Source organism: Carassius gibelio, chromosome A1, assembly GCF_023724105.1.
Source record: "Carassius gibelio isolate Cgi1373 ecotype wild population from Czech Republic chromosome A1, carGib1.2-hapl.c, whole genome shotgun sequence".
Classification (NCBI taxonomy): Eukaryota; Metazoa; Chordata; class Actinopteri; order Cypriniformes; family Cyprinidae; genus Carassius; species Carassius gibelio.
Genome location: NC_068371.1, coordinates 2366753 through 2392314, shown reverse-complemented (window position 1 = coordinate 2392314; position 25562 = coordinate 2366753). Strand labels below are relative to the sequence as shown.

The following is a 25562-nucleotide window of genomic DNA, read 5'->3' as shown; positions in this document are numbered from 1 at the left end:
GAAAGACAGTTCCCTGATCTCTGCTCTCTGTTCATCTGACAGTAGATTCACAGACACAGGGCTGTCCTTTATTACAGATGACATAAAAAGCAGTACTCAACTCTTCATCCAGATTAATATTTAGGAACACATGAACACAAAAACATTAGTATCAGGTTCCAGTTAGAAACAATGTAACATTAACAAAGATTAATAACACTGTAACAAATCCATTGCTCATTCTTCTTTGATGTTAGTTGATGCATTAACTAATGCGAAGTAACAAGACCTTAATGTAACACTGTATTTGAAGGTGTCCTTGTTACATATTAAAACAACAATCTATTATGCCTAATTACATGCAAGTAACCCCAAATCCTAACCCTGACCATATAGTAAGAACATGTAGTTAATTAATTTAACTCAGCACTAATATGTGTAATTACACTGTAACAAAGACACCTAAAAATAAAGTGTAACTGCAAAGTGTGTTTTAAGATAGCTTTAGTAAAGATGTATCAGCATCAATCAAATATCAGCTAATATCTAAACACCATGTGAATCAAATGATCATTTGGCTTGGAAAGCAGAAGTGGCCCCGATCTGGTTTCATCCCCTCAAGGCCCTCATGTGTCTGTGCTGTGAGAATAATCAGCCTTTGTGAACAGAGCCTCGTAAAATCCTGCACCCCTTCAGAGAGAACCAGGACCCTGTGTTCAGAACACATGGAAAGAGCGTTCCGTCCTCTCTGTAGCCTTCTGAACTCCACGCTTGGGATCTCTCGCCCTCCTGCTGGGTTTGTCGTAATTAGGACTTACACTAACGAGTCGTTCAAGATAAGTGCAGGAGTGTCTTCTTGTTTGAGGATGTCTCTATTGTTGATTTATTATTAATTTAAGTTAGTGCCACAGTCCTAACATTAATAGTGCATGCTGTTATCCAAGCCTGAATGTCAGGTGTCATGTGACCGGAGAGTCGAAGCATCACAATAATGTAGTTTATGTCCTCTATAAGATCCAGCAGACGTGTGAGGTCACGCGTGTTAGAAGTGTGTCCACTCCCTCATGTCTCCAGCAGTTTGGGTTCAGCCCTTTTTTCACACACAAGGTGAGAGATTTAGTTCTGTGATTTAGTGATGTGAAAGCATGATTTGTCGTTTCTGACACCTTTACACAAGCTGTAATGTTTCTCCAGAGGGAGGCGTGTTTAGTTTAGTTTGATCATCGTAAGCTATTAAACGAATGAAGGCGCTCTAGAAAGCTTCATCTGTGTCCAGTGTCTGCTAGATATCCCCCTCCAAAACTTATGACAGATAAAAATGTGTTTGTTCTCTAGCGAGTGCTGCCACCTTGTGGAACAACTGATTAGTGCAGAACGTTCCACCTTTACATAAATCTGGTGAAACAATTAAAGTATACTTGCATCTTAAGAAAATGATGTATAGTGCTTTAGTGGAGCCGTACACAGTGCAATTGTTTACTAGAAATTATCACAAAAATAAAAGGGCAGGCTTTATTAGTGAATATGTCAGAAATCACTTTGTAATGACTGTGTCTTTATGGGCCTGTCTGAGATTAAACTTGCATAATGTTTTGCTTTAGGTACAGTGAGTTTCTACATATTTAGTGGTTTGTACATTTTGTGCTCGTTACGAGAATTTAGTTAAAGGTTGGAAACTTTTATGGAGGTGTTTTACCTACAAGTCATACGAGTTCCATCTCCAATTTGTGCAATACTTAAAATTTTATAAGATCCTAGATTAAACATACTAACCTAGCTGTAAAATATGTTGACACAATATAAATGTGTAATTCAGTAGTTATTACAATGTAGTAATAATAATTAAGAATATGAGAAATGTTGCAAACGTTGTGATCGGTTACATTTTTCTTAAAACCTGACAGAATGACGTGGGTTGTTCTCTGATCATTTGAAAACTGATTTCTTTTGCCAAAGATTGCGTGCGGGATGCATTCCTGAAGCTTGTTGTCTGGTTGCAGCGCTGATCTCATGTGTAATGAGCACTTCTGCTGATTACTGCTCATGCACGTCTTCCTTCCTCCCCCACTGCCCTTCCTCCACGCCGTCAAACAACAAATCTCCCTTTCTGCTCGCTGTCTGAAACTATTGAGTCAACCAACGTCACTGTAAGCTGGGGTCTCCCTTTCAGAACCAGAGAGGAGCGAGACAAGAACCACCTGTTAAAATCCAGACGAGACAAAAAAACAGATATTTAAAAGCTCTAAACAGAGAAGTGTTAGTGCTGGCTTTCACATGTCCATAACCGCACACATTCTGTCTTCAGGTCAGAAATCCTTTCAGTCAGATATCAGACGCTGTTCAAATGTCTCACAGTGATGATAATAATAATAATGAACTTTATTTTATATAGCGCCTTTAAAAGTAGCATCTCAAGGCGCTTTACATACATATAAAAATATGATAAAAAAACTAAAACAAAGCATCACATAAAAGCTAGCCTAAAAAAGTCAGACTTAAAAACACCTAAGGTATTCTGCATTTCTTATCTCAGAAGACACGGAATTCCACATTTCGGGAGCTAAAGAAGAGAAAGCATGATCAGCGATGGTGAATCTAACAATATAAACTTTAGTTTTTTAAGGTCTAAGCGTGCAACCCCTAAAACCGCTAAAAAGAGCAAGTGTGAGTAAATAAGGGCAATGCATCATAGAAACTAAGGCGGTGCTTCACCGGAAATAAGAAACTAAGACCAACAAACAGAGCTTCGTCATGAGTATGGAACCTTGGTTTAATTTTCTCAGAACTGTTCCTTTTCTTGTTTCCGTTTGATAAACCGTGTGTATTTGAAGCAGATTGTGAGTGGAGGGGTTTTCCCCGAGTGTGTAATCCAGTCCAGTGCTTGACGGCAGCCAGTCTAGTGTGCACTATTGTGTGCGGCTGAAAAAAAAAAAAAAGAAAGAGAGCAAAAAAAAGGAGGGGGGAGAAAAGAAACTCGGTCCCTTTGTGTGGAGAGAACCCAGCAGGAAAGAGATTTTGCAATTACTTGAGCTTGCCGGCGAAGCAAGCTTGGTTCTTCTGCTCAGAGTTGCACACTGGAGCGTCTCACGCTCTCCACGAGCGTCTGGACACTTGGAGAACCCACAGACACGCACGGCTTCTGCCCCGGTGATGAAAGCAGACGTCAGACTGGCCCATGAATATTGATGCGGAGGGAGTCTGCTTCATAGACGGAACAGAAGGAAGCAAGATGGCTGCTCTTTAGGATTTGTTTAAGAGGAGATCTAGACGGTTTGTTGGGATTCTTCAAGCTGGAAGGACGCAGAGCAAGGTGAGAGCGCTTTCCCGTCCGTGCCCTCTTTCCTCTGGCCCCGGGGTCTCTTTAACGGCTCCCAGCTCTGTGCTGTCCTGTCTGAAGCCGAGAGCTGACATAATAATGAAAGGATATTAGATAAAGCTTCACCAACATGGCTGACGTTTTCAGTCTCTCTTCCTCCCTCGGTCACTATTTTGACTCTATTTCAAGCGTTTAACTCTCATTTGTCATGTGTTATCTGAGATGTCGTGCAGTGGATGGTTTTAGGAATGTGACGGGTGATCTTTGTGTTGGCTAATTCTTCTTCAGCTACTATTTCACAATGCAGGACTAAACAGTCACACGGCGAACACCATTATCTGATCTGTTCAGGGTCTACCGGCCTTGTTGGACGTCTGCATGCAGATACAAGAAAGAGCTGTTTTAGAGAGTTTTATTCAATATTTTTTACAAAAAACATTTTTTTTTATGAAGGAATGGTATTTACTATTAATCTGATAAAATTATTTTTGGTACAGTTCTGCTTTATTAGACTGAATGTGTGTGTTTGGCCAGGAATAGTGGAGCTTTCAGTGCATTCATGGCTGAGTGACAAGCAGACACAAAGAAAGACCGAAACAGGAGAGCGTAGTGGTGGAAGCCCACAAGGTCAGAGCTTTAAAAGAGCTGAAACCCAACCCTGCTTCACCATCAGCCGACGGCCGCCAGAGAAACAGATCTGAGCCTTGTTTGACTTCAAAAGGATTCCCATTGTTTGTTTGTACACAAGATCAGAAATGTGTTTTTATGTCTACATTTTATGCTCACAGTGATTTTTTTTTTGCACAATTTGGTGCATGTGCTGAATTGTATTTCTATTGCATTAAGATATCATGCACAGCCATGGTGTCTTATAGTGGTCAGGAACATGTGTTTGACATTAAGCCGTAGTCTACTGAGATTCTAGACTGAGCAAATAAACTCTTGAGTTTTGCTGTAAATAACCATGTTTCAGATGCATTTTGGTGTCATTGTTGCTTTTGACACACAATAATGAAACATGTTAACTGTTACAGAAGGCGACTCTTTTATCTGCACTAATGATTTACAAATGCCCCCTTTGTTTAATTGATTTTAAGAGCCCTATTAGGATTTGCATTATAATTGGCTGCTGTTTAACACAGATAACAGTCCCGTGCCCTTATGTTGTGTATTTAGCTTGTGTATTCCAGCATTCAGTTTAGATGTTAAGTGTGGAAGTTAGCTAACGCCTGCGAGGGGATTCTTTATGGAGATTGTCAATCAGCGTGACAGAGAGGTGGTGTGGATGCTAATGTGACCGCAGTGAAGGGATCTGGAGAGAGACGAGTGCCATCACAGCTTCAGCTCCAGATCAAGCTGAGTTACAGTTTACATCAGTCACTCGACATGTAATACTTTAATATAACTGTAAGGGTTGTGTGTCCATGGCATGGTTTTAACTGGTGAGAACAGACGGAGTTATCTGGACTGGAAGTACAGGCAGAACCCTGTCTCTGATAAAAGTGTCTGGTGCAAAACAATAATAAACCTCTGTGCAATGACATCTAGATGTTGTTTTGCATGATAAGAAGACTTTGTTTTATTGGGGGGGGGGGGGGGGGTTAAAGCATTTAATTTGGTTGAATGTACAGGTGAAAAGTAAACATAATCTTTTTTGTTTGGCTTGGTTTGTGATTTGTCGTCATCATATTTTTTTGCTCGGGTTTGGTGTTTAAAAATCACAACTCATGCAACTATTTGCAACGAAATAATGGGATTTTCATATTAGATGTGCTCAGTATTTGCCTGAAAACGTTTTCCAGCTTGCATAGTTAGCTTTATAGCTTGTGCTGCATTTGATTCAGGAATATTTAAAGCTCTTTTGCTGTGAATTGTCACAATAGTTCTGATTGCTGGGATGTTCTATGAGACCAGATACACTTTTGTCTGATGGTTCAGAGGATGTTGGAACACGCATGACGGTGGAGGTTTAAATCTCAGGCGCGAGTTGAAGCGCACATGCTCGCTCTGTTTACAAACACAAACTCAGAACTCAGTGAAGAAGTGTTCTTAACACCGGCCAAGAGGTCACTGGAAAGCAGCTCGTCTGTATTCAGAAGACTTTTGTTAAACTCGTGGCTTGCATAGATTCTGCCACTTTTAGTTCTCTGAAAACTACAAATGTCTTGCGGTCACAGAACGTGGCTGAACTTATTTGTAAAGCTCAGTGAATCACTAAAAAAAAAGATTTTCCATGACTAATACAATAAAATCAAGTAGTACGGATTGGTTTTGCACTTCTGACGGTTTCCTCTCAGAGATGATGCAATTTTCAGCGTGGTTTTCAAAAGGTTGTCTTTCCAGCTCCAGCTGTGTGCATTCAGAGAATATCTATTTGCTTTCAGCAAAAGCCTAGAATGGTGTTTCATAACAGAAAAGCGTGATGGTTTTCCCCTTCAGAATCAAAGATTTAGAAGAAAAAATTAAAAGTGTGTCAAGCTAATAAGAATCACACGGCACATTCTAATTTCGAAAACCGGTGACGTCAGTTTGGGGGATTTTGTATTAGTATTGATCAGAACGAAGTCTACCAAGAAGAGGTTTGTTGCATGTGTGTGTGTGTGTGTCACACTCTTAATCCCAGCACACACAGAAACCTTAAAGGATCCTTCTCACAACACTTCACACGAGGATTTTCAGCAAACTGAAGAGGAGAGAAAGGAGTGTGTGAATCACATGTTTAGTCACTGATTGGGAAGGCAAAAGCCACCTTGTTGACAGCAGATTTATCAGAGACAGCTGGATCTCAATGACACTCAAGACTGTAAACTCTGTGACATTTCAAGAAGTTAAAGATGAGCGGGTCGAGCTGACATTTGGGTCAGAGAGAGGGTGTCTCAAAGTACTGCAGAATTGTCATGTGGTTTAATCTGTGGTTTGTCAGAGACCTTGCTTGTTTATTGTAAGTAATGCCATATCAGCAGTCACTTATGTCACTTATAAACGGGAAGATATTACAAGCCAACATGAAACGTTAAATGCATGCAAAATAGTGCTTTGGGTTCAAAAAGAAAACATTGGGATGCATCAAGATGCACGAGACAAAAATGCAATTATCAGTTTTATTGTTCTAATAAAATGATTGCATCTGTAGTATCTTAATCATTTAAACTCTGGCATCGTGACATTCTTCAGCTCAGTTCAGATGATTCTGTTAAAGCTTCCGCGGTATATTATATACACAAAACAGAGAAGTGTGTTTGATGCCGCATTATGTTACTTTTTGGGGTTAAAACTGATACAAAATCAAGTATTGAGCAAGTACATAACCAACAGTGTTCAAAACTATCTCCTTCCCTTCAGTTCACAACAGGAAGCGTGTAAAAATGTAAAGTCAGTGAAACTAAGTGTAATGTCAGTGACTGAAATTAGATCATATTCCAGTTTTAAATATGCATCTGATTACAGGGATTACTGTACTTACAAACAATTATTTCAAAGAGAATGAGTTATAAGCAACATTAAACTGCTTTTTGAGGTTAAAAGAACGATTTTCTTTCTTTAGATTACATTCTAAAGGTATGACGATTAGAGATCGGACAGTACAGAAATTGAAATCTACACGCTAATACACAGTCACGCAATGTTTTTAAGAAAAAGAATAACAATAATACTAATTTGCATGTTTTAATTGAAGACTTGAGACTTGCGATCGTTAGATTTAAAAGGTAGCACAATTTATTGTAAACCTTTTTTTGTTGTTGTAGGTCAGAACAAAACTGGCAGACATGTTACTTCTCCAAAAGACATTTTCCCGTGAAACAGTCGAATGTTTCATAAACTAAATATTCAAACAATGCAGACTACATATGGCAATCTGAAAAAATCTTATCTGTAACATTAAGAACATTTATTATTTTTATTATTATTCTTGGCCTTGCCACAAATCCATGTTTTGTAACTCTGAGCAAATATTCTTCACAGCAAAAAGCCCCGTCCAGATATAAGAGCTGCATTTAAAGTGATGGCTATTGCTCCGGTAGTAAATAAAACTCTGTCACATTCCCATAAAAGAGAGGCGATCCCAGCAGAATCAGTGTGCTCAGCACATGTGCTCCCTCGCTTGCATTGCATTCTGTCCCTCTCCGTCGCTGACATTCATTCATGCTCCGTTAATGCTCAGAGCAGATGGCCATGCAGCAGCAATATAATGATCACCATGGTTACCACGCTCTCTGAAAGAAATCTGCTCCGCAGTGATCTCAGTTCATCAGACGCGGCAGACAAAAAGAAACGGGGAGGGGTCGTAGTACAAGGAGACGGAGAGCAGTCGAGAGGAATGCTTATTGGGAATATATTTTGGAAGATGATTTGGGGGTGGGGAGGTTGTTGTATGGAATAATGTGCTTCGTTACATATTAATTACACTGTAGTAATCGATGTATTTTCTGACAAAAGGGTCAGCAGGTTCGGTCGGCAATGTTACACTGTTTAGTCACACAACATGTGCTGAGGATCTATCATGCACTCTTGTGTAGATGTAATTTAACCATTTAATTATGAGCTGGGATTAAAAATGGGACTAGCATCATACATCAATGCTAATGATTTATTAATGATGCATGTTTGTACAGACGGTGGGGAGGATTTAATCCCTCTCCTTCAACCAGAAATATAATTTCAGAATTAAAAATTGTAAAAGATGCCATTGTGAGAAATGCAGAAAAGAAACTTGACTTTTCCTTTGCCATAATCAAATTGCAATGAACTTATCACTGCAGGTTGTAACTTTTTTCAAATCCACAAAAAAAAAACAACATACAAAGATATCTTCCAATGGAGCATCTTTTTTTTTTTTTTTTTTTTTGCAGTTTTAAGCTCGTATATAATAGCTAACGCAACATTATCATTGGTCATATCAATGCAGGTCATGCAAAGGCCATTTGGAGTGAACGAGAGCACAAAGACTTGATTGCAAACTGTTACAGCAGAGCCACATCTGCCTTCTATTAGTAACAAAGGACAATGGGTCCAGCGCACACTCGACTCTTCACATGGGACGCACTGTAGCTGTGCTGAAATTACAAACACAAGTGTGTATCTGCCCAGCTTTTAAAGTAATCTACCTCTCTTCAAATCCTCTCCCACAAAGAGGATTTGAAATGTCACTGAGGATGAACAAAGAGTGCGCTGAGAAGAAAATATACAGCAACTTTAAAGGCATACAGCGACTTCTACTATCTCATGTTTTGTTTCTATTCCGTTGTTCTTGAAAAGACCCAAATCAGAATGTGATACGAAAATATTACAAAATAAGTCTCTTCCAAACGTCTCATACCTTCCCGAAGTACACATGCTGACTCTCTAAAAATACCCTTTCGTTTCAAAGGGCTTCTTTCCTCTTTGTTTCCATTCTTATGCTTATTTCTTCTGGCCTCTTATTGAAAATGAAAGTCATGGGTGTCAGTGAGCTATTAAAGCTCAGGCTAGAAAAGTTTTTAGGAAATTTTCCTGAGTCATATAGTGCTGATGTGTTGAATGGAGTCTCTCTCTCTCACACACACACACACACACACACACACACACACACACACACACACATTCCAATGGCAGCATGACACTTGAGAAGCAAAGATACACTGGTCCTGATTATTTTAACTGGCTTGGGTCTCTTTTGTTACTCTTTATAGCAACGAAGAAAAATAGTTTGAAGTCAAAGTTGTAAATAAATGCCAACAAAAGTTGACTGTGGAAGTTGAGATTCTTGTTGAGCTGGTTTCCATGTCTGTATGTCAGGGGAAATAAGGCATGGTTAAGGCTCAAAGGAGAAACGCTGCATGCGTGACATTTAAAGCACACTTGCACATGAGCTGTACGATCAGATTACAGTGGGAGGAACCAGAGGATGAAGTTTCACTCGAGTCTAACACAAGCAGCAGTGTGTGAACAGCGTGCTACAGAATGTGATCTGTTTCAGCACTGGAATAGCCAAGCCAGTTAGATTTTAGAATATTAACAACATGGGTTTTGTTTTCTTTGGCTTCTCATTCATTGAACTTCACAAGAAGGACCGTATTCCTGTCTGGTTCCTTAATACTTTGGAAAAGAACCACTCTCCTCAAACACATACTGGTTTTAATTTACACATGTGACCGATATTGCAGATTTACCTGCTTAGAAAACTAAATGTTATTCATTTATTTAATTGTCTGTCTGTTTCAAACTGAGAACTGATGTACAAGTAAGTTTTAAAAAGTTAAATAAGCACCTTTGTTTATTTCTTGTATTTTAGACCCTCTGTTTATTAGAAGCCATGACTGAAGCCTTTTATTTTAGAAACACAGACACGGAGTATATGCACCGCATATGTTTTAAACTTATTTAACACTTAACCAAACCATTTTCAAAGCAAAATTACAATCCTAATAATGATTCACTAGTTCAATGATTCCATTGTTAGAGTGTGAGCCGTGAAAGACAGAGAAAATGTCACTTCCCCATTGACCAACTGTATATTTAGACAGCAACCCTGAGGCTAAACCGTTAAAACACTTAATAAATACCACTGCTGTAGAAGCTGTGTGCTTTCCTTGGTTGTGTTGCTTTAACACGTTTATTCATTAAAGTGGGAGAACACAATAGCTGAGAGATCATTTTAAATAGACAGAGAGAGAGTGAGGATTTGAAAAGAAGAAAACTAAAAAAACAGGACGGACAACAAACCGAATTCAAAGCCACTCCTAGTTGTCAAGAGATGAGATAAAGACGATAAGGACTGGTTTAAATGGTTTGTTTGGTGTTTTTATGTTATATAAGTCACTGGATTGTCTACATAGGTTAGACATTTAAACAAACAAAAAAGATTATATGTATAGACACAGCCAATGGAAACCCATTGTCTGAAAGTTTAGAGCATATATAGACAGCTCTCAGCTGGGATCTGGTGCTTTGTCATTCCTGCTCAGGGAGGTTTTGTGTGCTGTTTTCAGTGTGGGTTTATCCCACTGTGTCTCAGCTGTCGGGAAAACCTGGAGTGGCTCCGGAATGGATCCATATTCAACTTTCATGCAGCACACATACAGGCTCCAAACAAATCATAATCCTCAACTGGGATTCACTGCCTACCCTATCAGATACAGTTAGAGACGCAGCTAGTTATATACATCTTAAACATAAACATTTTGTAAATAAAACCAATGCAACTTTTGTGAATAAAAGGGTAGGTCATAATGAGATTGCCCATGGTATTCAACAATTCATCAAACCTTTATTAAAAAGTTAATAAAATGTACATTATTATGATAACACTTTACAATTAGGTTCATTAGTTAACATTATTTTGATAAACATGAATAAGCAAGAACAATATTTCTACAGCATTTATTAATCTTAGCTAATGTTAAATTTCAACATTTATTAATGCATTATAAAATTATGATTGTTAACATTAGTTAATGGACTGTGATTTAACATGAACTAACAATTTTAACAAAGATGAATAAACACTAATGTATTGATCATGGTTAATTCATGTTAGTTAATACATAAACATTAATGCAACCTTAATGTAAAGTCTTACCATTATTATTAATTTATCTTGCCCTTATCGTTCCTCATGCCAATGGGTGCTCTCATAAAAAGATATAACTTAAAGACCCAACAGACCAGTAGTTATTTCATTTCAAAGCTGTTTTTCTTTCACCATTTTAGACTCAAACACATGGAAGACATTCCTTGAAAAATCTGTTTCATATTAGACCTCCTGTATGCCAGTTCTTATTGTATGGCTCTGTCCATTTGGTTGCAAGTAAATATATCTATACAGTTCTCTATTTTCTCTACAATTCTTCTATTTATTTCTAGTTCAGTTATTTATAGAATGTGTAGTGAAATAGTTTTTTTGGTAAGTAATGCAAAGGTCATGGATAAAATAAAAAATTGTGTAATATGTTAACAATGGTGCAATCACTTCAAGATGAAAGCATTATTATCAAACATAACCAACCACTCTCAAGACAACAGTTGTTATGCATATGGTATGTGCTCAAATCTATAAATACCAAGCAAGCCGTACATAGGTACAGAGCACTGGATAGTAACATGTCTGGTACCATTCTGTTTCTTTAAACATTGCATGACAGTTAGGGCAATGTTTATGACTCTGAAATCCAGGGCTTTGTTTTTATAGCAAAGAGAAAAAAGCAGGTCATTAGTATTTGCACTACACAACCCTTGTCTGGAGCCTTCTCAGATTCGACTGTACAGGAAAATGCAAAGCATGCAAAGAATGACGCTTTCATTTTTTTTTTCAAGTTCTCTGGTGAGCATGTTTACTTTGAGACTAGGTTCATTTTTTCACAACAGCAGAGTCTGACTGTTTTTGATAACATGTCTTTAATACATCAGTCCCCCAGGACACCCAGTACCCCCCTCCCCCACCCAACCCCCCAGAAAAAACTCAGCTAACTACAGTTAATATGTGTTTTTACTACTGGTATTTTTCCATGTCTTCCATGTAGGACGCAAAGAGGGCAGCCTTGTGAATGGACCCAGAGCAGACCAGATGGAAACAGAAAAGACCAGCCATGAGACGGAAAAAAGTCTGATACTTTCACAAATCAGTGGCACTCAGCAGACAGACCCTCTTCTCACCAAGCACCAGAATGGAGATCATTCTCAGCGGTTCAATGGGGACGCTAACTGGAGCCATTTCAATCCAAGCACAGTAGTCTACCCAATGAAACGTCAACATGAGAATTGTTCTGGACCTGATAGTATGCCGGGGATATTTGATCAAAGCATGTATGAGATGAATGGACAGATGAAACATGATCTTAATGAACAGACATTTTTAGATTTTCACCAGCCTAAAAAATTCTGCACTGATTCAGAGGTGAATGGAAATGAGGACATGAGGCTTTGGGATAAAAGAGATGCAGGAATAGAGAACCGATTGGATGGATTCCCCAAGCACAATAAGCCAGGGGATTTTGAAATAAAACATAAAAGAAACTGTAACTTTCCCAATGGGGATTTATTCTCACTGTCAAGGAACAAGCAAGTTCCAATGCCCAATGGTGCTACAACAAACCCACCCTCTGTAAAAGGTACAACTGGTGACCTCTTAGAGAAAACTTTATCTCAGTATTACCCAGAGCATGTGTCCATTGCACCTCAAACCAACTCATCTCAAGAAGATCAGGTCACCAGCAACCTGCCTGAGCAGGAAACTCCTTCACCTTCATTTACCTCAGGTTTTCCTATTTCCCCCCAAACATCCGCCTCCGAGCCACTTGCCAAGGCACCCCCTGAAGAACAAGGCAGCAATGGCTGCAACCCAGAATTTAGAGTAAATGGATACTCCAGTTTTGTAGCCAAGCAAAAAGAGCCTGCTTATCCTCTCTCTGACCTCCCAGATATGGGAACACAATCTCCGGAGTCCACTGTGCAATCACAGACAGGCATTAATGGTAGCTCGCAGATTCAAAAAGATAGTGTAGGCTTTCCGAATGACTCTGAGCGTTTAAGAAAGTCCAGCCAAGATTTTAGTCTTGAATCTTATATATCGACCCCAAGAGCACCCTCACAAAACACTCAGACAGGTCAGCAGAATCTACAGATTAAGGTACTACAGAAACAACCAGTTGATGAAAACCTCCATGACTTTTCTTTGCCTCAGCAACAGATTGAGCCTAAACCCGGTCAGGATAAGACAACATCAAAGAGCACAGATCGCTCATCCCAGATGGAATGGATAGATTTAAACTCAGCTTCAGCACCTCAGCCGCCTACTGACCACCCCCAGATGTGGGGTTTCTTCCTTCCACGGGCACAGATGCAGCAGCATACAGTCACACAGAGCCAAAATCACTGTATAAATCCTCAGCCACTGTCCTCAAACAACTTTTACTCTCAAAATTTCAGTAATCGCACTTGTCCCTCGTATGAAAATAAAGCAAAAGACAGTTACAAAAACTCCCTACCTCCTACACAGTTCCCCCACAACTCTGGCCAAGAATGTCAACAGAACAATTCTGGTATGCATAGCTACATGCAATTTAACAAACACATGACCCATCAATTATGCAAAAATGATCAAGACCCGATTCAATCCCCGAGCTTCCTCTCTCAGACTCACCAGCAGGCCACCAGCACATTTCCCCTTCGGCTTCCTCAGGACAGCCGAAATATGCAAGCAGCTCCACAATCACAAGATGTTTCCAACAGCCAGGTAGATGCACCGCTCTTGAAAAGGCTTAAAACAGAGGGTTGCCCTCATTCACAATCCCCAAAATTATCTCTAGATATAGAAACACCAGCACAAACACTGTCTAGTCCAGCTATAAGAGAAAACTCTACATTTCCAGACTCATCTAAATCAAATGTACAATCCCTGTCTAAAGAAGCAGAAGCTCTAACCGAAAGGACACTTGAGCAGAACACACAGTACTCTCAGAACACCAGTAAACAGCAACCTCTTCAACACAGGGTACGCAACCATTTGGAATTCCCACAGTCTCCGATTTCTCAATCACAACTGTCACAAGTTTCAAATAGTCTTCAGATACCTGATCAAACATTTACCAAAGCTGAATTCCAAGAATCGGAATTCCAGAGGGAGTCTCTCCCAAGCCAAGGTGCTCAAGGAGATTTGCAGAGGCACGCACTCTTGCGAATGCACCTTCTGCAGAGGCAGGAGCAGCAAAGCCCCAACTACATCCGGCCAATGATGCAGGCCATAAAAAGTGAAAACTGCTCAGGTTTAGAAACCTCTGTTCAATTCCCACCCATAGAAGTGCAGCAGCAAGATCAAGACAAAACCAAAGTCCTGCCAGCGGTAGTAAAGCAGGAGCATCCTTCTCCGTCCTGTAAACAAAGCCAGAGGAGTATTCTAGCTACCATGGAGCAGCAGTTAAAACAGTATCAGCTTTCAACTGTGTTTGAAAGAAAGTCTTTGGTCATAAGGTCACCCAATAAGGTGAAGGTGGAGATGGCTGGGGCGGTGACTGTGCTCTCAACCAGTGCTGAGGGGAATGTCAAGGAACAGTGCAAACCACAAAACTTCACCCCAACCAAAAAGATTGAACCTGGGTTACAAAGCTTTCTGGAGTCCCCCACGAAGCTGCTTCACACACCAATAAAAAACTTGCTAGATACACCTTTGAAGACGCAGTACGATATTCCGTCTTGTCATTGTGTTGGTAAGAGGTTTTATGCAGCTACTTTTAGCCTAGTTTATATATTTTATTCTTAATGACATCAAATTTCATATTAGTTATATACTTTGACTCCAAAATACACAATACCATTCTCATATTCTTTTAATCTACAGAGCAAATCAGTGAAAGGGATGAAGGCCCATATTATACTCACTTGGGATCAGCACCAAATGTTGCAGGCATCCGCAAAATGATGGAGGAAAGGTGTGATATCATGAACTCCACTCAAGCAGAAAATGAATGCTCTATTTATAAATTTGTATTATAATTACTATATTTGCCTTTGACAGATCTGGACTGACTGGAAGTGCCATTAGGATTGAAAAGGTTGTGTATACAGGCAAGGAGGGCAAGAGTGGGCAGGGCTGCCCCATTGCTAAATGGGTAAAGACAGTTTATTGACATCCTATATTCTCTTTTTTGTGAGCACATGTATTGCCTCCCTTTGTCTGTTGCAGTTATTAAAGTACACTTGATATTTTTCTTATCAACAGCGCCCTCTATGGAAATCACAGTTACTTAACACGTGTCAAACAAATTCCAGTATGCTTTCTGAACATATGTGTATTATGTTTTATAGGTAATACGGAGGGCAAATGTAGACGAGAAAATCCTAGTCTTGGTACGAGAGCGGACTGGTCACTCCTGTCAGGCATCCTGTATAGCAGTGGTCATCCTAGTTTGGGAAGGCATACCAATCAACCTGGCTGACCGTCTCTACACTGAACTCAGTGAAACTCTAACAAAACATGGTGCTCTGACCAACCGAAGATGTGCTCTAAATGAGGAGTAAGGATAAATCCTTATTATTGCTTTTTTACAAATACAATGAACACTCACTGACCAAAACACTGTGAATCCGAATTGAATGCCTTAGGTCTTTGTATTGCTACACGTGTATGTAACCTCATTCTGCTTAACATGAATAGCATAGTAATTTATAGTTATGTGAGTTATTTAATGGCTTAAACAAAATTCCCAAGATATTCTAAGGCAAGGGTGCCCAGTACTGTTACAAACAGAACTGAACCAGCTTATTAGGATAATTACAGAAAGATTGGAGCAGGGTTAGGAGTGTACTCTGCAGGTAGGTATCTCCAAGAACAGGATTGAGCAACCCTGTTCAGAGGTATGTTTACAATGCGTAACATTCTGTAATTTCTGTCATTATCTTTAGGAGAACATGTGCATGTCAGGGTTTTGAATCTGATGCCTGTGGAGCTTCTTTCTCATTTGGTTGCTCCTGGAGCATGTACTATAATGGCTGCAAATTCGCTAGGAGTAAAATCCCTCGAAAGTTCAAACTACTTGGGGATGATCCCAAGGAGGTGAGATGCTGACATACAAACACACCACTTAGTCAACAAAGGGCATGCAAAATTAAAGATAACAATAATTTTTATTCACTTACAGGAAGAGAAACTGGAACAAAATCTACAGGGTCTTGCAACTTTCATTTCCCCAGTTTATAAAAAAATGGCACCAGATGCTTACGCAAATCAGGTATCCATTTGCACTCTCTGCTTCAGGTCTTATACGTACTCTCAAGAATATATAGTTGTTGTTTTTTTTCCTGAGATTTTCAATGTGGGATAACAAGCTGCAGTAGTGTTGTAATATATGAAATAAGTAGTCACTGCAAAAGTGCATGTACTGTGGTGCATCTACGAAAGAAGGCATTTAGAAGTAATTTCTATATCTACCCATATTTGACAGGTGGAGCATGAACATAGAGCTCCCGATTGCCGTCTGGGTCTAAAAGAAGGACGTCCATTTTCTGGAGTGACAGCCTGCCTAGACTTTTGTGCCCACGCCCACAGAGACCTTCAGAACATGCACGGTGGCAGTACAGTGGTAAGAATTAAATGCTTACTGTAGAGACTAATAAGAGTGATGAAAAGCATTTGCCCAAACCATCAGAATTTTTACAAACTGATTCATTCTAACCTTGTAGGTGGAGAACAAATGGTGGCTAGAACAAAGTAGAGTATAGAAATATTAAAAACCTCCCACTCTGCTCCTGCTTAGGTTTGCACTCTAACACGAGAGGACAATCGTGAGATCGGGAAAATTCCTGAGGATGAGCAGCTACACGTGCTTCCCTTATACAAGCCCTCATCCACTGATGAGTTTGGCAGTGCTGAGGCTCAGCTGGAGAAGACCAAGACTGGTGCCATTCAGGTGCTCAGTGCATTTCGTAGACAGGTGCGTACACTACCAGAGCCTGCCAAGTCTTGTCGGCAGAAGAAGCTGGATGCCAAGAGAGCTGCAGCTAACAAACCAAACAACCCCAATACATCCAATGCCAAAATGGACAACGCTCAGCAAGCAAAGCAGAAACAGGTCCCTCATGAGAACCCAGGCCAGAAAACAACTCCAACAGGTACAGAAGCAAAGGTTCAAAAACCAATACTCAAATTTTCAAACATTATTCAGTTATAAATAGTTTAAGGATGGTAAAATAAATTATAGAACCAAGTAATGGAACAGATTATAAGTGTTTATCAATATTACAACACTGAATGTTTACATTTTGGTCGAATCTCCTAATTTCTTCCAGGCCCAGGTAACATGAAAACAAACCAGGACTCCGTGCATCTCCCACACGCTCATGCTGCCCATCAGCCTCAGCATCAGCACCATCAAACACCACCTAATCCTAATCCCTACACTGTCCCACCATTTCCTAGATTCTCAACTGCTTCAGGAACCTTCTCAAACACTTCTCAACCAGCAACCACACATTCTCAAACCTCTTCTTCTGCCGGTCCTTATCCCTCAGCTTTACATGCACCCAACTCTTACATTAATGCCCCCACCCCATATCCCAGGTCTCTTACGCCCAACCCTCTCTACAGTGGTTACCAATGCAATGGAGGACTCCCCGTGGACAACTTCCACCCTTACTACTCTTCCAATCTAAAGCATCCAAATATGTATCATCCCCAAAGAAATTCACTGTACTCTGAGCAGCAGTACAATGCACCTCAACATTACGGGGTCAACTACCCCCCACATTATGGAGAGCCTAGCTTGCCAGCCAATGGTTATGACACCTGTAACATGAAACCTGGCATGCACTCTTTGGGACATTACCCAGGTTATGGTGCTAACATGCCACCCAATGCCTTCTCCAGGCATCCTTCAGCCCATCTACAATTGGACTCTGCAGCCATCGGTAGAAACAGCCAGTTTGAAGCTTACCCCAAACATCACATGTCCCAGAATCCTCAGATGTTTCCCCCAAATATAAATAACTTAAATATGCCAAGAAATAAAGATTTCGAAATAAACATGCATGGAGTAAATGGGATCTCTCAGGTGTTTCCTCCATTGGGTACTGAATCCTTCAACCCCAACCAACCTCCAGAATTGAGGCTTTCCAATGACAATGCCCTTAACCCTGTAGTCAAACAAGAACCGCTTACCCAGACTTCAGAGCAAAAAGAAAAGGAGGAGGTGTGGTCTGACAGCGAGCACAACTTCCTTGACCCTGAAATTGGAGGTGTGGCAGTGGCACCTACTCACGGGTCAATCATTATTGAGTGTGCGAAGCGGGAGCTCCATGCAACTACACCTCTCAAGAAGCCTGACCGCAACCATCCCACCCGCATCTCCTTAGTGTTTTACCAGCACAAGAACTTGAACGAGGCAAAACATGGACTGACTCTGTGGGAAGCAAAGATGGCAGAGAAGGCCAGAGAGAAAGAGGAGGATGCTGAGAAACACGGTGCTGAAAACCCGTCGAACAAGAGCAGTGGAAAGAAGGTGAAACGAGAACCTTCAGAACCTTCAGAGCCTCCATATAAGCAGTTCCTCCTCATGCTCACTGAGCGGTCAATGTCCTGTACTACCAATTCATATGTGAGCACATCTCCTTATGCCTTTACCAAGGTAACTGGGCCTTACAATCATTTCCTGTGAAAACCTGCGTAGGTCCAGAGCACTCACAAACACAAGAATAAGAGGGGCGTGAGAAAAATCAAATGGTGCTACAATATAGAGTTGCAGACCTCGGTGCCACTGGCCAGATGATGTGTAATGCTTGCTCAGTCTGTGTGAGGTTATTAACAGCTACTGTAAGGAAAGGCAGATCATTAGTGGGTTTTTCATGCTCTTAAGAAGTCAAACTTGACTGTTTGGTCAATTGGAAATATTTATTTATTATTGAATTACTCTCTTATGACAACACACTGTTCTCCATCAATGGTGCTCACAGTCCGGCAAACCTGGACAAATCACTGGAACGAAATATTCATATTTGGTGACTTTTGTGGCTAATCACTTTTTATGGTGCTAGGGAGTGTTGTAAATGCAAATGTGTTTTCACATGCCTTTCTTTAACAACACACACACACACAAAACACATTGCATGATATTTGAAAGTAATACGCAGTTATTTTGATTGCGCAATTAAGAAAGCATTTAGCTTAGTGTTTTAGAAGCACTTTTTATAATAGTGAGGGTATTGCTTTCCACCCTCTGATCAGAAAGACAGTTCATTACACCTCATCCATTGTGATTTCACGATGTGGAAAACAATAACTATGAACTCCATTATTTAACAGCCTTTTAAAGAATTTCTCTGGTGCCATCACAATTTCAGAAATCCTTTATTCTTACTGTATTGTGAGCAATTGAGGGTCAACTTTGTAAAAGTAATGTTCTGATTCACACACACAAAAGTGAGATCTCAGAACATTGAATACTGATCCTTGGAGTCAAGAACAGGTCAACATTGGGTCCTCATGCATCAAGGAACATATAACAGGGTTATCTTTACATCAATGTCACTGTTTCAATGGCAGCTGGCTTGACTTGCTGTGGCGGTTTTTACATAATGCAACTTTAGCTGTATTAAAATGTTGAGATTTGTACAGTAAATTATTCATTTTTTTTCCCGAATGTATGCTTAGATAATAGCTTAGTAAAGAAGAGTACTATTTCTTTGGGTTTGATCTTATCTTATTTCAAATGGTGCTACTTGACCTGCTATACATGTAATGTGAGTATCTCTAAGGGTGTTGAGAAGGCTTATGAATGACGTAGAAAAACCTACTTATCATATACCTCAGATCTAGTTTGGCAATAGAATTATAATACCAAGGTGTTTCTGTTTTTATTTCTAAACACTCTGTAGCAAATATAACACAGACCTTAAGGCCGTCATTGATGAAAAGTTCATTTCTTACTTTCTTCACATTTGAAAGTATTTCTTGAACTTCAAGTTTCAATGGAATTGCAAAATCAGGGATTTATATATCAGATCATTTCTATCACTTGTGTCCATGTTATCTTCTCTAAATCAGGTCTGAGCCTTTGCATTTTAAATCCTTATAAATCACTTGTATATACCACACACATTTCTAACTTTGTCTAAATAAAAGAATCTGTTTAGTTGAAGCAGAATGCTGATAATCTTTGAACATTTTAACATGCACTGATTTAATTAATAAGGGAAAGTGTCATGTCATATAAAACAATGCATTTGCTCTTTACTGAAAGGTTAGACTAAGTCAGTTAAAATATCATGTGCATTTAGTTGCATATGTAGAGGCTAAATGTATTTTACGACCACTAAACATGGGATAGCCTCTTACACAACCCCTGTCCAATTAATTAAATTAAACATTTGGTAAGTAATTAACTCATTCCACTCTGACATAAAATAAAGCACTTCAGTTTTCTTTTTTCATACAAAAAAAAAAAAAGATGTACATTCAAAATAGGTAGATTATTGTATGTTTTAAATAGATTATGCCATATTGTATATACCATATGCTTGCATTGCAGAAGTCTTTAAGTCCATGTTATGTACAAAGTATATTTTACATGTTTGTTACCATCACTCCAAACATATAATAATCAATAATTTTGCCGCTAAAATCTTTGTCTTGTTGGTATTCCGGTGACCCAAGTTTTTAATTTATTTTTTTTGGAATACAAGCAAAGTTTCGTTTTTGTCCTCTCTTAGAAATCACTTTGATGTTCTCACTAGTTATGAAAGAGGCTTCCGATGTCGTAGTTTAAAGTAAATGTTAAGTTTGAGTGTACAGGATCCAGCTTGAGTAGCAGGTTGTGTATAAAGCCAGAGAAAGGAGTGGTTAAACTTAGCGATTGACGATAATAGCCATACTTGAAGATGCTTCGGAGTGTTTCTGAGTGGAGTCAACTTTACTTGAATGACTTTCTGACTTCTACTAACAAACTGGGGTGTACAACTTTTACATTAAGCTAGCTGTATATGTACTCCTGTTGGTATTCTGCCATTAGACACTAACGGTTTAAATGTGCTATTTTCTGCCCTTTTTTATTGCTTCCCCTTCTCCCTTAAGGTTTGTAATGCTTAAAACTTTGAATTAATAATAGCTTTGAATACTGTAAGTATTGTAATGTACTGAAGAACTGTATGCAGTTTATTTGAAAGCTATTTGTTAAGATTTGTTATCATTCCTGATATTGCCGAAATGTGGGTTTTTTAATAAAATGTATATTTATTTCAAGCATTTACTGTAAATTGTGCAATTTCTTTAATGAATAAACAGTTAAACATATAAAAAGCTCTTAATTTATCATTTGCAAATGGTGCGATTACAAACAAAAGTATCAAAATCTTGGAAGTTTCCGTGTTTTATTTCTTTACAATACTTGAATTTTATAAGTATTTATATTTCATTCATTTAAACCACTAAAAGAAGCTAAATCAAAAGTTTTTGAAATTTTAAAAGACCATTCTTTGATGCTTTTTTATTAAAGATATAATTTTTGTTTTGCAAATATATTTTGATGGAAAACAGAAAATATTAATCAAGTTTATTTTCTGTCTTCTACTCCTTGATTTTTGATTCTACACATTTCAGGGAAAAATAAGTACAGCGTTTCCTAATTTAGGTAATTGTGATTTTAGCAACTCTCACTAAGGGTTTTCTTTAAAAAAAAAATGAATGCTTATAAAAACATAAAAGGCTGCCCTTAATAATACACATTTGTTCCTAAGTGACTTGTCAATCGAGGTGCATAAATAGAAGTAAACACATGCATCTAAAAGGCACTGTAAAAGATACAGATCTCAAGTTATAGAGGTTAACTATTCAACCTTCAAAGCATGAAAGGTAACTAGCTTTGGCACTGAAATACATGCATTCTGAAATATGTTCATAACAGTAACTAAGTAGAGAAAACACATACACCAATGTCACTTGCTCATTTCAGCCCATATATAAGAAATGAATGACGAGTGTGTGTGTGTGTGTGGACGCTAATAAACAAAGCAATGTTTTAAAAATAAAACAGCAACGAAACAAATCTCTGTAGCAGGACATACTGAACACCTTCTTTTGAGATCAAACTGCAAAGAGCGAACGCTCTGTTACTTTGTGATGAAGTGCCATTTGTCCACTGCAAAGCAGAAACCAGAAATTAACTAAGTATTTCCAGAAATGTTAAAGTATTACAAAAAATAATAATAAAATTTTACCTTCAGAAGACACTGGGAGGGGTTCCCCGTATTCTGGAGCCTACAACAGCAAAAGAGTGTTTGTCTGTGATGGTGAAAATTATCCAGGATGAAAGGTAGGGTCCTGTGATTTCCACAATACAGAATCACAGAATCCAGTCATATGGATCCAGACTTGTGTCTGATAATATATTAATCACCCGCTGAAGCACACGCGTGACGCTCGTGAGGTTTCAGCGTCTGCCGTCGCACTAACTGAGAACATAAATACATGACCAACATCTCCAGAACTGCTCTGAGAGTCTCTTCATGACCGTTTCGTTTGAGAAAAACTGCTGTCACACACACACACACACACACACACACACACACTAAACTCTTCATGGAAACCCGTCAAAATAAAAGTTCAGCTTAATTTGAACAAATTGTGATAATGTATTACTAATATTACTACTACTAAAATAATTAATACATTTTGCTTCCATGTTTTCATTTTAACAGTAAACCTCTCTTGTGCAGCCAAAAAAAAAAACATATGAGTTCTTTAATTTCCTTTAATTAAAACATAAAATTAAATGTTTTTGCCTTCATTTTATTACAATAAAAAAAAATGTAAAAAAAATTTTTGGGGGGGGGGGGGTATAATTTTTTTACAATTTATTTTTATGAATATAATTAAATAGACATACTTTTTGGTTGGTTGTTAAAATTGAATTAAACCATTAAAATAGTGTCCAAAAAAAAAAGAAAAAAAAAAAAGAATTTTGTAAATTTAAAAAAGAATTTAGGAAAACTTCCACTGACAAGAGCACTCACAGCTTGCAGTACAGCGTGGGCCTCTGCATTGCTGCATCTGAATGGACTGTCACACAAAGACGAGTTCTGACTGAAAGATCACAGAAAATAACATCACAGCAAATGTCATCACAGAAAATGTCTAAAATATGAAAAACAGAAATAAAAATCAAATGTTATACTCACCAAATAATTCCTTCACCTTTCATCTTTTTTCTCAACACTAATGCTTTCCAGAAGCTGTGTGTTGCTTTTATGACTTCTACAGCAAAGTCCTGACATGATATTAACAGAATTAACATTAGATGATCGATCATTAAATGGATTCACACGGCTCTTTCATAAAACAAACCTCACCTTATCCTTAAACTGTCCACCGAAGGCCAACCGGTTCTCAGGCTTCCCATCCGGCACTTTATATGTTTTAAACCAATCCACGGTAGCCTCAAGATGACCAGGCTTCATCTTTCTCACATCCTCAATACCTGTTAATGAGCCACTAATTGAGTCAGAAATGCAGATCATAAAATAACAACATAAAAACCAACGACTCACTGTTGAGGCTCGAAGCATCCGGGTCCTCGATGTTGATGGCTATTACCTTCCAGTCCGTCTCTCCTTCATCGATCAAAGCCAGAATTCCCAGAACTTTAACCTGAATCACCTGCCCTGTTGCACACACCTGTGACAGACAGATAGAGTCAGACCCATAACCCCTTAGTGTTAGAGAAGAAAGAAGAACGTATCATGCAAAATAATAAAACAATGCAATAATGGGTTAAATATACATGAGTTCAATGCAACAAATGTTTAACAGGAGGATTCACTGAAAAAGAGTCATTAAAAATCATGCACACACAGAAATGTTGATTTTAAGATATTGACTCACCTTGGAGCCGATCTCACACACGTCTATGGGGTCATTATCTCCACAACATTTAGTTTCCTGGTCAGTGTGGCTGGGATCTTCCCATGTCTTTATAAATGGGCAAAAATAACTAACTATTATATTGGCAGAATGATTAATAATAAAAGATTAAATACAAATAAAGTGCTCAGACGGCAGAACATCACCTGTGGAAGTGCACCATAGTTCCAAATGTATCCTTTGTGTGGAAAAATGTTAGCAACATATCTCAGCTTGCCGTTCTTCACATCTTGCTTGATTGGGTTTAAAGGCTCCTTTGTTGCTATCTGTGGATGAAGGAACTTCATGTAGTGTGGTTTTAAAATAGCAGTGTTTAAAATGACCTTCTAGTGCATCCTACATAAGCACAACATCAGCACATTAGACATTTAAAAGATTTGTTTTTTAAATTGAATATCAAATTATATATTTATGATGGATTTTTGTTTCCCATTGAATGTCCAAATCGAGCGACTGGTCTTAATCATGCTATAACTCTGTTAAAATAAGAATATAGGCTACTTCTTGCCTCCATCTTTGCATTTGACCAACGAGGCACTTCTACGACCATATTAAACAGAATCTGTAGAAGGAAAACATCATTATTAGCATCTTTATTGCCATAAAATCCCAGAATGTGTAAACTGATGAAGGGTTACCTCATTCGTTTTGATTTTCTTTGGTGGAACATCAGATTCCTGCTATGAGACGAACATGCTATTAGAAAACAGACTAAGCAAGAATGTCAATTACATGACTGCATTAATTCAGCAATCATTTATTTTATTATAACCTTATCTTGAAGTACATTATTATACAGACCTGTTGGTCAGCAGCATACAGAGGAATGTCATGGAAAGGAGAGATACACTTTCCATCTGAAGATTCTGTGAAGCAAATGTTACAATTTGTATCATCTTTCCGAACTCGATTCATCTCAAAGTATCACTTTAGTAACATTCTCTCTCTGAGGAGTTCTCTCAAGAGAGCATGTGTGCTGCTAGATCATCATGAAGTGTGAAGTGTTTGAGATAGTGTCGTTATATCTGAGAGGTGAGGAGGTGAACGTACTGAAGTAAATCCTGTAGTCAGGAGAGTTTGCTCGTCCTCTCGGCTCTGTTTGGTAATGCACCATTTTTCTCAAATGAGGTGAAAATACAGATGTGGTTTTCCGAGAGAACTGCGAGCAGAGAAAGGCAGCACGAATAGCCGAACACATCGTTCACCGCGAAGAGTTGAGTTCCTGCCTGTGTGTGAGCCTCGCTAAAGGTCTTTCAGTTATTCCATACTGCCACCTACAGACAGTCAGAGGAACGCCTGAGTCTGCAACTTCTTCTTCCTCTTCCTCTTCTTTAATATGTTGGTGCATTACCGCCACCGACTGGACTGAAGTAAAGGTCAGGATATAAATATAGTATGTTACTCCATGAAATAACCTCAATCATACAAATCTAAACACATTTTTTTTTGGTGAGTTGGGGTTGTGGTTGCTATATGGCTACTATGGAAAATTATCAAAAAAGTAGTTTTACTAAAGAATTATGATTTTCTTTTCTATCTAAATGCACATTTAGAAATTGAAAGATATATATTTTTTCTCAGAACCCAAAATAAGTAGATCTCTATCATTTAACCTTCAGTGAAGGCTAACTCGTCCTCACTCTCATCTCATGATGAGCTACTGTAACCTATTGGTTACATTTCCTGAAAATAATAAATAATTTTGTAATTTAAACATATATACAACTTGAGTACAATAAACACTTCAAATAATTAAATAACTACTATCTATAAATAAAAAAAAACCCCAGTGGGGAAACACGTTACTGCTATTCTACTGTACACAGCATTGCCATGGATACATTGATCAAAAAACCTATATTGTTGTATTTAATTGACTTTACTTTTACA

The 25562-nt window shown here is 38.6% G+C and overlaps 2 protein-coding genes across 4 annotated transcripts; one reads left to right on the top strand and one right to left on the bottom strand.

Moving 5' to 3' along the window:
• Positions 1-2841: 2841 nt before the first annotated feature.
• tet2 (tet methylcytosine dioxygenase 2) lies at positions 2842-20999 on the top strand. Its single transcript, XM_052548407.1, has 10 exons — positions 2842-3289; positions 11794-14475; positions 14607-14697; positions 14784-14877; positions 15074-15282; positions 15671-15821; positions 15907-15996; positions 16210-16347; positions 16522-16876; positions 17054-20999. The coding sequence occupies exons 2-10, from the start codon at positions 11838-11840 to the stop codon at positions 18415-18417; spliced, it is 5130 nt and encodes a 1709-aa protein (XP_052404367.1). The 5' UTR covers positions 2842-3289; positions 11794-11837; the 3' UTR covers positions 18418-20999.
• Positions 21000-21291: 292 nt separating this feature from the next.
• Positions 21292-24959, bottom strand: ppa2 (inorganic pyrophosphatase 2). Of its 3 annotated transcripts, none has more exons than XM_052548545.1 (12): positions 24723-24955; positions 24474-24538; positions 24311-24352; positions 24181-24234; positions 23819-23938; positions 23634-23720; positions 23300-23426; positions 23102-23229; positions 22931-23019; positions 22766-22835; positions 21971-22010; positions 21292-21891 (listed from the first exon to the last, which is right to left on the bottom strand). In XM_052548545.1, the coding sequence occupies exons 1-12, from the start codon at positions 24868-24870 to the stop codon at positions 21863-21865; spliced, it is 999 nt and encodes a 332-aa protein (XP_052404505.1). In that variant the 5' UTR covers positions 24871-24955; the 3' UTR covers positions 21292-21862. The 3 variants fall into 3 exon arrangements, with proteins under 3 accessions (XP_052404505.1, XP_052404595.1, XP_052404677.1); XM_052548635.1 differs by having other exon boundaries at positions 24311-24349; XM_052548717.1 differs by lacking the exons at positions 21292-21891; positions 21971-22010 and adding an exon at positions 22059-22204 and having other exon boundaries at positions 24723-24959.
• Positions 24960-25562: the final 603 nt, after the last annotated feature.